This window comes from Natrix helvetica (genome assembly GCF_964273705.1).
Source record: "Natrix helvetica genome assembly, chromosome: 4".
NCBI lineage: Eukaryota > Metazoa > Chordata > Lepidosauria > Squamata > Natricidae > Natrix > Natrix helvetica.
In genome coordinates this window covers 104,951,234-104,965,568 of record NC_138550.1, presented here as the reverse complement: position 1 = coordinate 104,965,568, position 14,335 = coordinate 104,951,234, and the positions used below count along the sequence as shown (strand labels likewise).

The 14,335-nt window shown below is 42.0% G+C and overlaps 1 protein-coding gene across 3 annotated transcripts in view; it reads left to right on the top strand.

The window, feature by feature from the left end:
- The window catches only part of GPLD1 (glycosylphosphatidylinositol specific phospholipase D1), a 46,850-nt gene that overhangs the window by 31,844 nt on the left and 671 nt on the right, over positions 1–14,335 (top strand). For 2 of the 3 annotated variants that reach the window (XM_081951898.1, XM_081951899.1), the window contains 9 exons: positions 9–83; positions 546–702; positions 3,022–3,163; positions 6,558–6,660; positions 7,520–7,613; positions 9,387–9,563; positions 12,275–12,435; positions 13,040–13,066; positions 13,875–14,048. In XM_081951898.1, the coding sequence (XP_081808024.1) occupies positions 9–83; positions 546–702; positions 3,022–3,163; positions 6,558–6,660; positions 7,520–7,613; positions 9,387–9,563; positions 12,275–12,435; positions 13,040–13,066; positions 13,875–14,033 (1,095 nt within the window). In that variant the 3' untranslated portion in view covers positions 14,034–14,048. Of the gene's footprint in view, positions 1–8; positions 84–545; positions 703–3,021; positions 3,164–6,557; positions 6,661–7,519; positions 7,614–9,386; positions 9,564–12,274; positions 12,436–13,039; positions 13,067–13,874; positions 14,049–14,335 lie in introns of those variants that run through there. The other variant, XM_081951900.1, reaches the window with a different exon arrangement.

The following is a 14,335-nucleotide window of genomic DNA, read 5'->3' as shown; positions in this document are numbered from 1 at the left end:
TTATTTAGGGTTCTGTATACATATTTCTTGGCAACAGAGGAGGAGGTTTCCACAGTCTTCCAAATATTACCATAATTTGTCAAGTAAGTTTGCTGATGAAAAGGCAAAGCATGGAATCTGGATTTAATCCACCTTTTGGTCCCAAGCATCTTGAAAATTGATTTCCTGGAAATTCAGCACAATTTTTATTCGGGATGAAGTAATTGATATGTGTCCTTCCTTTAAACACAATCAATGTATGTAGTGTACAGTCTTCTTTAATGGATACATTTTTAACAGTGTGTGTGTGTGTGTGTGTGTGTGTACCTATTCTATAAATAAATTTTACTGAAGAAGCTGTATTCCAGCAATTGAATTGCATGTTTTTTTTAAAATCTGGAAATCAAATTATTGACAATTGTGGGTGCTTCATCACTGGAGGTTTTAAAGAAGAGATTGGACAACCAGTGGTCTGAAAAGTTATAGGGTCTCCTGCTTGAGGAGGGGGTTGGACTAGAAGACCCCCAAGGGCACCTTCCAACTCTGTTATTCTGTTACTTTTGCAGGAAATATATTGTAATCTAGGCGGGTCCCTGCTGACAGCTGATGTTGACAGTAATGGAGATAATGACCTAGTGCTTGGTTCCCCATATGCACCTGCTAGTGGAATACAAAGAGGATTTGTGGCTTCTTTTTATTCTTCCTCTTACAGAAATGGGCAAAGTAAGTTTGTTTGGGAAATGTTTTTGTTTCCTTAAGTATCCTACATTGGTATTTCCCAATTCTTGCTGAAACATTGTCAGAATAATACGTCTAGAAGATTCTTCTTCAGGTTTTTAAGCAGCACACACAGAAACTATTCCTAGGCAACATATTTAATGTTCATCACATATCATATGTGTAATTAATTTTGCATTAATTTAGGTTCAATCCAGGTTGCATTAATGCAGGAGAGTCATCCTTGCATTAATGCAACCCATAGATTTTCGTACAGAGTGTAGTGGATTTCCTTCTGAAGCAGTTGTCTTCATGGCTTAAAATAGTGTTTCTTCATCTTGGCAACTTTAAGATGTGCAGACTTCAACTCCCAGAAATTCTGGAACTCCACACATCTTAAAGCTGAAAGGTTGAGAAACACTGGCTTAGAAAAAGATACTGATGTTAGATCGGGTAATGGAAAGGCACACAAGGCTAAAGGCAACAACAGCTCTTTATTATGATTCAACAAGTAAGAACAATCCAGTGAAGGTTGAGTCTGACAGCAGCCCTTTTATAGGGAGCTGTCAGACTCTTCGACCAATGAGATTAAACCTTTGTTCCCACCGGAACAGAGGACCTTGGTGGAAACCATCATAACTGTAGCTAGCATCTAACAACTGAGATTCTTTAAAATCTTAAGTTCTTCCTCAAACTGAACATTATTTGCATCCAAATCCTAGCCAGCCCAGTATAGGGCCACTTCAAAAATAGATGCATTTTGTTATGTACACATGCATGCAGAGAGAGGGGGGTGGAGAATAATGGGGAATTTGTTTATACAAGCAACACATAGAGATGTGCTGGGTTGAGACCTGGTATTTACAAGGGGGTTTGTAGATAATCACCTCCATAATCACCTCCCCCTATCTCAAATTTCGGGATACAGGCAGGGGTGGGCTGCTGGGGGTCTGCACGGGTTTGGACGATCCTCTAGCTAGAATTCTGCCCAGTCTGGCAAACCCTCAAATGCCACCCCTTGCTGGCCCTGTCCACCCTACCCTGCCCCTCCCACACCACCCCTCCCCTCCCAGGAGTCTCCATACGGCCCATTCATCATGCCAGGTAAGTACAGGGCCCACGCGGAGGCTCGGGGAGGGCGAAAAACAGGCCTACCGGAAGTTCTGGAACACTGGAAATGGGGTCTTTTTCCGGCCTCTGGAGGGTCTCCATAGCCTGGGGGAAGCCATTTTCGCCTTCCCGGAGGCTCGAGAAAAACCTTTGGAGCCCGGAGAGGCTGAAAAACACCCTCCCTGTGGTGCAGGATGCCAACTAGGCCACACCCACCATGGCCATGCCCACCCAGCAATAGGGCAGCGAACCCCGGGCAGCGAACTCTGGATACAGGTAGTCCTCAACCTATAGCTATTTGTTTACTGACCGCACTGAAAAAAGTTGTCAGGCCTGTAGTTATGTTCCTTTTAGGATCTTTGGCCTGCCACACTTTTTAAATAAATTCTTATGCTGTTTCATTGGTATAGTAGTTGGGAGGAGGGAATAGAAAGGAGTAGGATTGTGGAATGTATTGTTATGGATTTTCTTAGAAGCTCAAGGTCGTCTTTTGTCTCCGCACCTCGACACCTGGCCAGAAGCGGAGGGGTGTACATGCCAGTGTGAAAGATGAAGATTGGACCATGTGATGAATTATGGGGTGTGGGGATAGAGGATGAACTTTCAACTGGGTGAACCCACAGGATGTACATTAGAGTTGAAATTTCATAGCATAATGCCAACATGTCTGTCTTATTAAATTGGAGCTTTAAGGATAACTTTGCCTTGGAAAATGATTTAATTCTGCATGATATTTGGAACGCTGACAAAAGTGACTTTCATACAACCATTGTAGCATCCTGATGGTCACATTATCAAAATTCAGATGCTTGGCAACTGGTTTATATTTATGATAGTTGCAGAGTCCCGGGGTCATGCGAGAACCTTTTGTGACCGTCTGACAAGCCAGATTCATTTAACAACACTGTCACTAACTTAACAACTGCAGCAATCCACTTAACAACTGGGACAAGAAAGGTGATAAAATGCAGCAAAACTCACTTAACAAATGTGTCACTTAGGAACAGAAATGTTGGGGTCAATTGCGGTTGTAAGTCAAGGACTGCCTGTATCCATTCTGGTGGGAAATCCTCCTATCTGTATTTATCTACATGTATATAAAGTAATGGTTCATGCTACATAGTAGGATTGAACAACGCAATGCTTCTTGTATGTAATCTGTTTCAAAAACAAAACTTTCTGATCAGCAGAATTAGTTTTCTCCTTATTTGTCAGGCCTGCTCCTTGTATCAAATGCTGACTGGATGGTAAAAGGAGAAGCAGATTATGGTTGGTTTGGCTCATCCCTCAGCAGTGTCCAGCTCCTAAATAAAACCTTGCTGCTTATTGGAAGTCCTTTCGGGAGAAATTGTACAAGGTGTATATTTTTAAATACTTATGTGTGTGATTGTCTTCTAGGCTTTCTTCACAACCTATCTTCTGTGCTTCCTCACCACAAATGCATGCAGTAGATCAGTGGTGGGATATGACCGGTGTGCCCCGGTATGGGCATACTGGTGCCTGCTGGGAGTACCAGGTACCATTCCGGTACAGTGCTCAGGAGGGCCCACCCACCTCCTTACCTTATTTGAGCCGATCGAGGCTTTCACGCACGCGCACGGAGTGTATGGCGCCTGCGCGACACTCTGGTGAGCAGCTGGAGCGTTGCGGACAGTAAGTACGCATGCATGCGCTGTGCGTGTGCTGCGCGCATGCACATGGTGGACGCCGGGCCCCATTGCAGTGTACCGGTTGCAACGGGATCCAGAACCCACCACTGCAGCAGATCAACAGTTTTCTCTAAATGTTGATCTGTTGCACATAAACACTCTGATGTTCTGATAATAGTCATTTTCCAAGTACCACCTTTTTTTCTGCATCTGAATCAGACATATAATTCAAGGCCTCAGGGCTAACTGATACGCCTTAGCTACAGTTCCTAGAAATTTCAAATAACGACCTCAAATTATAACAATGTGTCAGAAGGGGAACATTATTTATTGCATGATTGGAAAATAATCATATTTTCATTAAATATAAACATATATAAAATAAAGCCAGTGTCAATTTTACCCTGGCTCTGCACGACTTTAGGAATATTTTCCTGGTGTACCATTCAAAGACTAAGTAAAGGTCTTAGAAGAGAAAAATGGTCCACCTTTGATTTAAAGCAAGATTAACCACATAAAGCCTGAAGCAATGTCTATAACTAGGTTTTACAACTGGTTGTATTGTAGAGCGCATATAATCCTGTATTAGCTGGTATATAGTAAGAGCCGTGATGGCACAGTGGTTAGAATGCAGCATTGCTGGCTGATTCTGCTCACTGCCAGCAGTTCGATCCTGATTGGCTCTGAAGTCAGTAAAATGAGAACCCAGATTGTTGGGGTAAATATGCTGATTCTGTAAACTGCTTAGAAAGTGCTGTAAAGCACTATGAAGTGGTATATAACTCTAGTGCTATTGCTATATAACAGCGATGGCGAACCTTTTTTGGCTCGCGTGCCACAAATGGGGGGAGCACAGGGGGGTCGTGTGCGGGCGTGCCGCACCCATAATGCAACGCGCGACCCCCCAGTGCGCATGCCCGCACAACGTGCGATGCCCCCCATTTTTACATGATTTTTTCGCCCTCCCCAGGCTCCAGAGGCTTTATAGGAGCCTGGGGAGGGCGAAAAGAGCCTCCCCCGCCCCCCCGGAGGCCCTCCAGAGGCTTCAGGGACCGTCCGGAGGCTTCCCTGACGCCTTCGGAGCGCTTAAAACCACCCTGCGAGCAAACCGGAAGTGACTTCCGGTTTGCTCGGAGGGTCGTTTTAAGTGCTCCGAAGGCGTCAGGGAAGCCTCCGGACGGTCCCTGAAGCCTCTGGAGGGCCTCCGGGGGGGCGGGGGAGGCTCTTTTCGCCCTCCCCAGGCTCCTATAAAGCCTCTGGAGCCTGGGGAAGGCGAAAAATAGCTTTTAAAAAGGTGAACTCAGCTGGCCAGCCCGCGCATGCGTGCTGGCCAGCTGACAGGGCAGCGCCTTGCGTGCCCTGACAAATGGCTCCGCGTGCCACTTGTGGCACGCGTGCCATAGGTTTGCCATCACTGCTATATAATCAGCTGCCTGCAGTTCTCAATACTGGATAAATAATCCATTCATCTGATTCAAAGCAGTGGTGGATTCCTACTGGTTCATACCTGTTCGGCCGAACCGGTAGTGGTTTGGTGATCTGGGTCGCTGGAACCGGCGGTGACCCAGGCCTGCCACGCCCCCGAATTGGTTCTCCGGGTGGCGCCATAGGTGCTGCCATCTTGCTTTTTGGTTCTGCGCATGCACAGAATAATTTTTATTGCATTGCGCATGCGCACACAGCATGCATCAAATGCGCACATGAGCGAACCAGCAGTAGTATCAGCTGGAACCCACCCCTGATTCAAAGTACTTTTTCTCTTAAAGTTGTTCAGTAACTATTTTTCTTCCAAAATAAAATGTTTATTATTTTAAAAGTATATATGCAGCTCGTTTAGGATCAAGGCCATGAGTCATTTCCTTGTTACAAGTAGAGACCAAGCCTAAATATTGTATATTTATTTGAAAGTGAATTTGCTTTATTTGTCTGTCAAATTTATAACCTGTCTTGCTTTTAACAACTTTAAAGTAGAGTACTGTACAAGTTTAAAATTATGCAATAAAACAGATAAAAGAAAGCAGTCACCTGGGGGCAAACGTAACCATCACATTAATACAACCCTCTCACAAGGTGCATACTCTCTTAACAGAAAGCAATGTTTCTCAACCTTGGCAACTTTCAGATGTACATATGTATTTCAACATACTGGGGAGTTGCCTGGAGAATTCTGGAGTTGAAGTCCACACATCTGAAAGATGCTAAGGTTGAGAAACACTGAAAAGATTGAAAACACTTGAAACAAATGAGATCTTTAAAGCTTGTTTAAAGGACAGGAGGATTGGGGCTCTTCAAATCTACAGCGAAGGGAAAATATGATTACAAAGGCAGGCACTGTAACAGACGAGGAATGTCGATTAGGTCCCTGTTTTGCATTGGTGACACTGTTTTAAAGATTGAAACTGCAGCATAGCTGCTCTGTCCAAGGGAGAGAGGTACAGTAAATTTTGATGGCTAGACTTCATGCCATGAAAGATTTTATAAGCCACAGCTAACACCTTCAATTGCACCTGGAAGCTTACTGATAAACACTATACAGGTAGTTCAAGCAATGGAGATGTTATGTGGGAACAGTGAGATACATCCATAACTGCCTTCACTTCTGCATTCTGGATCAGCTACAGATTTCAAGTGATCTTTAAAGGCAGAGCCATGTACACCATGTTGCAACAGTCCACGTGTGAGATACTAAGGCATAAGTAACTATAATGAGCTCCCAGTCCAGAAAAGGTACATCTGTTAATCTGTCACATCCGGACAAAACCTCCCCAGAGAGTTATAAATCCATTTATAAATCTATCTGCCTTTGGAAGAAACAGACAATTAAAAGTGGCACTTCAGTCACAAGAAAATGAGCAATAATCTGGAGGATAATGGGAGTCATAGTCTATGTATTTGGGGATCGCTGGTCATATTAACCTGACAAGTTGAGATGAATAGCAGAATGGCAAAAAAAATCCTGAGATTCTGAAATGAAACTGATATTGATGATGATGATTCTATAGTATGTCAGCAACTACTATTTTTTTTCGGTATTGTTCAGTGTTCATCTTAATTGGTTTCCATGGTTTTTTTTTTTTTTACTATAATCATTTTGTATTCTAGTTTACGGTGCTATTTCTCTGAACGCAACAAGCAAGCTGTTGGAACTGTATATGGCTATACCCCACCAAACACAAGAAGCTGGTTCACTTTAAGTGGGGATGATGTAAGTCTTTGTGGTGACTCGGGGGTGGGCTTCAAAAATTTCAGCAATGTGTTCTCTGCCTGATTGCTGGGTGGGCGTCAGTGATGGGTTCCTACCAGTTCGGACCAGTTTGGCCGAACTGGTAGTGATTTGGCGGTCTGGGTTGCTAGAACCACCAGTGACCCAGGCTTGCCGTACCCCAAAATCGGTTCTCTGGGTGGTGCCATAGGTGCTGCCATTGTTTTTTTTTCCAGTTCTGTGCATGCGTAGAACAATTTCCATTGCAAAAATTTAATTTATTTTCATTTTTAACGTTTTGTGCATGCACAGACCTATTTATGTGCAAGTGCGCACGTGCACGGAGCACGCACACGCAAAATTGTGCATGCACCAAACCAGCAGTAATGCAGGCAGCAACCCACCCCCTGGTTGGCGTGGCCTAGTTGGCCTCCTGCACCATGCTGGGGGAGCCGTTTTCACCTTCCCCAGGCTCTGGAGGCTTTTGTCGAGCCTCCGGGAGGGTGAAAACTAACAGGCCCGTTTCCAGCCTTCCATAACTTCTGGGAGGCCCATTTTCCCCCTTCCCCGAGCCTTCGCATGGGCCCTGCACTTACCTCGGATCCAAAACGGGCCGCAAGGAGACTCCTGGGAGGAGTGGGAAGGGGTGGGAAGGGTTGGGCAGGGTGGGCGAGGCCAGCCAAGGGTGGGATTTGGAGGTTCTTTGAAGCAGCCATTACATTAACTATGGGTTGTCCCGAACCCGGGCAAGCCCACCCCTGTGGTAACTTTTGAAATAATTGAAAAAACAAGAACAAAAGAATATTTGATTTCATGAGACTAATTATATATATTTATATACATTCATATTATAAACATGCAGGAAAATGGAAAATTTGGTTTAGCTTTGGCAACCGGTTTCCTTTCCATAGAAGGAATCTCCAAGCAAGTACTGATAGTTGGCTCACCAACACAAGGTATGCAATTCTGAACTTGGAACGTGACTTGGCAGTATTTTTATTTCAATAATGGAATAAAAAAATAAGACAGATGATAAAGAAATTCCAGTAGGCAAAGAATCATGATACTGAATCTAAATTTAGTTATATACAGAGAAGGTTAATTAAAATCCATTCAACTTTTAATATACATGCATTGTTTATATACAGTGATTCAGACCTGTTGTGATGTGTGTTGTTTTTATGTTGAGAAATTGAAGCTGTAATATTTTGCCATTGTTGGTTCCCAGACATGCTGGTTCATTTGAGTCCTTAGCCCTATACAACTTTACATAATATTGCACAAATAATTGATTTAGATTTCTTATGGGACCTATTTTGGATTGGATTGGATTTATTGGATTTATATGCCGCCCTTCTCCCAAAGGACTCAGGGCGGCGTACAACATTAAAAAACACATATCACAAAAGTTAAAAGGAAATTAGACAAGTATCCCAAAAACAAACCCAATTAATATAACAATAACATTTTAAAAATTAGATAAAATTAACAGGCCAGGCCGGCTTGCTGGAAAAGCCAACTTTTTAGGGCACGTCGGAAGAACCGGAGGTCGGGGATTATGCGAAGCTCCGGGGGCAGCTCATTCCAGAGGGAAGGCGCTCCCACAGAGAAGGCTCTCCCCCTGGGGGTCACCAGCTGACACTGTCTGGCCGACGGCACCCTGAGGAGGCCAACCCTGTGGGATCGCACTGGACGGTGGGAGGCTACTGGTGGCAGTAGGTGGTCTCGCAGGTACCCTGGGCCTAAGCCATGGAGCGCTTTAAAGGTCATAATTAGTACCTTGAATTGCACCCAGAAAACAACCAGCAACCAGTGCAGGCCGCCTAAAAGGGGTGTATTTTGGATTGTTTAAGTCTTTTGTATCAGGAAGTAGATCTCGATTTTCAGACATGTGATTTCAGGTACCTCCAAAAAAAATTTAAAAAAATGTTGGATTGTCTATTTCTGCGGGAATGTGAAGATGCCTTCCAGCTGAATCACCTTCTCGTGACAGCATCCATGCAAATCTGTTGAAAGTATTATTAAGTAGTTCTTCTGGGATGTTTCTCAGTTCCTCAGTCTAGCCAATTTAAGTTTTGCTGTAAATAAAAATGTTGGCTACAAGGGCATTACTATTTGAAAAGGAAAATACCTTAATTTTAATCTGTAAAGGATTCCAAATCAAAGATGAGGACACTCTGAAATACTTTCCAATGCTTATTGCAGAAGATGAATGCAGTAATATATTCAATATAGGGGTTTCCCACTGTGTTAGTCTTATACTCCCCTATTGCTGATTTCATTCTTTCCTTCTCAACTAGTGATTTTACATTTTGCCGCAAGTTCCCTGTTTTACTGTAGGTAAAGGTCTAGAGACTGAGCCATGCTTAATAACATTAGAGCAATGGTCCAACTAACTCATAACTTGCATCTCTTTTCTCCAATATTCTGTTCATTTCAGCTTTTTGAGTTTGTGATTTGGAGTTATGCAACCATTTAGTACAAACTCTTAGCTGAAATAGTATCTCCTGGCTGAAATTAAAATATAGTATCCATTAAGACTGGGAGCTCTGCTCACGATTATTCCAAAAGCAGGACTTTGTTGATAAACTACTTGATCATTATTTCACATAGGTTCAATAGAGCCAATGTTTCCTGCATCTAAATGTGGGTTCTTAAGTCGACAATGCTTTCTTGACACTTATTTTTATAACAACCATAATTCTGTCACCTTAATCGGTTTCCTTTAGACAGCGTCTCCAGGATTTCATTTATATCCTCAGTGCTGCACCAAGCAGGAAGTGCTTTGATATATGACTTGATGGGAAATGGCAAGCCTTCCTTACTCAGCACATTCAATGGGGATAGGAGATTTTCACGCTTTGGAGAGGAGGTGTACTTACGGGATCTGAACAATGATGGACTTGGTATAGTTACAATTTTTTATTGTGAAACATCAAAAAGATTGCACAGTAAATTCTACTGAATTCTCCAGCATTCCACCACCCACTTTTTCTCCCAGGGAAGTAAACTTTCCCAGCAGCAATTTGAGACCTGTCTTCCTGTCTCACTCCAGGAGAAATAATGTAGGGATGTCCAAGACAGGTCAAAAAAAGTAAAAGCTATGGCCATCATTCATATTCAGTAAATTCAAGACAAATTCAAGGGAGTTGCCCAATGCAGTCTTGTGAGGTTATCTGAACTGAATTCAACTTTGTAACACTCAAAGAAGTGAACAAAACCCTTCAATCTGCCAGCCTGGCCACCAGTTGGCTAAATTCTAGCTCCTTCTGGGCTATCAGAGTCATCTATGTGGTGTATTGCCCTCTTTGAGGGAATGAATGGTAACTCTGGTAATGAAAAAGGTAGTTTGTATGCCTCAAGAAACCACATGATCTCTTGGCTGCTTCCAGTCTTGTGAGCTGCAATTGGATTCTTTCATGGCACAGAGGCCTGAGTTATCTAAGAAGAAGCTTATTTCCAGTTGCTTCTTCCTGCTCAATATGTTCAGACAGAGTGGGTTGTTCTAGAACAGTGGTTGGCAAACCCATTAGTCAACAGAGCCAAATATCAACAGTACAACGATTGAAATTTCTTTTGAGAGCCAAATTTTTTAAACTTAAACTATATAGGTAGGTACATTGTTATTAACAATTAGGGTACTCCTAAGCTGACCTTTGCTAAAAACGTCCTCAATCTGATTTGAGGTATGTTAGCTGAGGTCAACCTCTTCCAACTCTCCCATCCATAATCGTCTTGTATACTTGTTTCGTCTATCTCCTTTCGTTCATCCTCTCTCTATGTCCAAACCATCTCAACATACCTTTCTCAATCCTCGACACTACATCTTCTTTCACGCCACAACGTTCCCTAAAATTAACTTAATAAACTTTACTTAAAGTTTTAAGTCTTAGTTAAACTATAGGTACGTTGAATAAAACTTGATATCATACTTAATAACGATATTATTTATTGATAAAATTAAATTCCTTACAATTTACCTTACAATATCCATAAAATTAAATCATGACAATGACTGACAAACACTAATGTAAACAATGGCCTTGCATCTCCTTGGAAAGTTTGGGTAAGTCAGGTTTGTATGTTCTTGTTTTTAATTTTAGGCACGATTCCAGGTTCTCATCAATAAGACGACTTCTCAATTTACCACATGGTAAATTGAGAAGTTCGCACATGGTATTTTGTCAGTGGTGGGTTTCAATTTTTTTTAGAACCTATTCTGTAGGTGTGGCCTGTTTTGTGGGAGTGGCTCGGTGGTCATGTGACCGGGTGGGTGTGGCCAACTTGGAAAATGCGGTGAAACTCACTTAATGACACTCTTGCTTAGCAACCAAAATTTTGGGCTCAATTGTGGTCATAAGTTCTCTTCTTTTTTCTTTCTTTTTTTCTTTTTTTCTTTCTTTCTTTCTTTCTTTCTTTCTTTCTTTCTTTCTTTCTTTCTTTCTTCTTTCTTTCTTTCTTTCTTCTTTCTTTCTTTCTGTCTCTTTCTGTCTCTCTGTGTCTGTCTGTCTGTCTCTCCCTCCCTTCCTCTCTCCTTCCTGCTCTCTGTCTCTGTCTGTCCCTCTCTCTCTGATTCTCTCACTTCCTATCTCTCTGTCTCTGTCTGTCTGTCTCTGTCTATCTGTCTGTTTGTCTGTCTCTCTCACACACACAGACACACACATACTGTGGTCACCTTGTTGAGTGTTCCAATCACATTTGAAACATTCAACAACTGGCCTGCATTTATGGTTTTTTGCAGCATTCTGCAGTCATAGGACCAAAATATATGGTTAAAAGTACCTGGCAGTGGTGGTTTTCCCTGGGGGGCTCCGCAGAACATCCCCAGACCAATGCCACCACATCTGCCCTCTTCGGGGACAGGTCCTCTTTAGAAGGATGAGGCCCCGCTAGTCCTCTCACGTTCCTCGTCTTCTGGCCATGGCCCCACTCTATGGAAAACAGACAGCGCACCCCCCCACAATTACAGCCCGGAGAAGGACCAAAGACCCTCTCCCAACTGGCTCTTCCTCCCTCGGAGGGCTTCGGAGGGCAGCTTCTGCAGAAGCCCGAGCGAGTGAGAACAAGTTCCCACTGTTATGAAGTCTCTGAGGCCGTAATTGTACAGGCTGTGCGTGCGCTCCTGTTTTCCACGGTGCAGAGCTGTGGCAAGGCTCTGAGCAACTGGCGCTGACTCTGAAGCCCATCCGGGAAGACAAGGAACGTGAGGGGGACCCTGCCCCTTGGGGATGGGCTCCGGAGTCATCACCGGCCGCGCAGAGCCTCATCGTGGCTCCACACCGTGGAAAACATAGGTGCCAATGCACAGCCTGTACAATTACAGCCTCAGAGACTTCGTAATGGCGGGAACTTGTTCTCACTCGCCTGGGTTTCTGCAGAAGCTGCCCTCCGAGAGGAGAGCCACACTCAAGGGGCCAAAGAGCTGCATGTGGCTCACGAGCTGCAATTTGCCGACCACTGCTCTAGGACAACCCCACAAGAAGTCATGTGGGCATCTTGCTTGACCGTTTTGCTCAATGACCGAGGTTCTGGTCCCAATTGTGGTTACAGGTTGAGGACTACCTGTGTAATTTTGGTCATATTTATAGTGTGACTCTTTTGCCGTGCATGTTGACAGATGAAATGTTTGTGTCATCGCCTCTTCGAAACCAAAAAAATATGGGTGGATTGTTTGGAGAACAAATTGGATATATTTATATATACAGTGGGAACCAGACCACTTCAGGTCATGTGACAGACCACTGCAAATCATGGATTTCCCCTTGTCCTGAAGAGCGGGTAAGTTGTTTGCTGATTGCACTTAAACAGTTTAAAGAAAACTTAATTTTAAATTATATTTTTATTTAAATGTCAAAATATTATAGTTAAAATTCCTTTTAAAAGTTAAATTTAATATTACATAAAACTAAGCAGCACTATAATAGTGTAACCATATTGCTGCTTTTTAATAAAACTGAATCATTTCAAAAACATACCTAATTACATACGTTGTGAAGCTGAAGAAAAAATAGCTATATTAAGTTACCTAAAAAGAACACAAAACAAAACCTAACAAAAATAAGACTTCAAACAAGGTGGAAAAATACCTCACTAAAGCAAAACCCCTAAATAGTTAACTTTTTTCTACACAAGGACACAAATTAATTAAAACATATGCATGTGTAGCAAAAATTGTATGATTGTGTATTGCTCCTGCTCAGCAGGTAGTACCATTATACAGAATAAGTTTCTATATTTTTATATTTCTACACTGAAATGAGTTTCTGTAGTAAAAATCAGCATATTGATAAACTCAGAAACCCTTTAGAAATACTTGTAACTGATTATTGTACCAATAAAATAATTGTAGCCTTTCATTCTTTTCTCTTTTTTCCTTTCCCAGGCACAGTATGTTATAATTTCTCCAGAGGTATGGTAATACAATGTTTTGTCATGCTTATTGCTTTAATTTAACATGAACACTAAGGAATCTTTAACTATTAAACTGTCAATTGATTAAAATATTAAAACACCCAATTTCTTTAGCTTCAAGTTATAATAAATGTCTTGCTGTTTCTAATCTAACATCATTCTAATAATCCATTAGAACCAGGAAAATAATCCTCCCTTTTTCACTCAACCAGACTCAAGCATGAAATTATCACAAGTAGAGAAAAGTTTTCAAACAGTATGGATATATAACATTGAGGCCATAGTTAACATACTTACTAATTAATGTATTTAATCAGCCATAATTAGCATAATATATAGTAATTAAATTTGGATACTTTTGCCAGCTACAGTTTTTAGTAAATTTAGAGCTTGTTCCGGTTATTGAATTGATTTCAATCATTTGGCTAAGCAAAAATGTTTAGAATGACATTTCCAATTACTTATGGCTTCCCATTTTCATCTTATTTTGATTGAGGACAGTGGCTTTTGGAGAATTGAAGCTAGGCACAGCCAACAGCCCAATAAGTCATGAATTTTAATCTACCTAGCAGATTGTCAAGAAAGATCCTTGCCAGAGAAGAGATTTACTTCCTGGTGGTTTTAAAAAATAGTTTAACATTTTCATTGTTATGTGATGCCAACCTCAGGGCTATAACATGTATCTTCATCCATTTGGTCACCTGAAGCTGTTTGCTCAATAGATATTGTATTCCAGTGCTGCTGTTGTAGCAACTTGGCAGGAGTAGTAGTGAACAGCTTATAATGGCTATATATTCTCATTGCAGCAAAAATCAAGATTTGGGAGTGCTCTTCTTGCAATAAAAAGTGGAGAAAAGGTAATTAAAACAAGTAGTACTGGTTTTTCCTCACAATGGAAAACAAGCCCAGATTGTAAATCATTTGCTGTTTATTACTACTATTATAAAGAAAACATACCGAATTGACTTTTAACTCACAGAAAAACAAAATCATTTGCGGAAAACTCCATGCTTGCTACATCTCTCCCCCCCCCCCAAATCATTTAGCATTTAATGGTAGCTTTCCATTAAACCTTTGTTTTGTTTTCCGTTCAATGGTGTCTGATTCTTGGATGGACAAATCCCTGCAGTTTTCTTGGCAAGGTTTTTCAGAAATGGTTTGCCATTGCCCATTTCCTAACTCTTAAGACAGATTGACTGGCTCAAAATCACTCAGCTGGCTTTATGCCTGAGGCAGGACTGGAACTCTAGTCCACTGCCTTAATCAC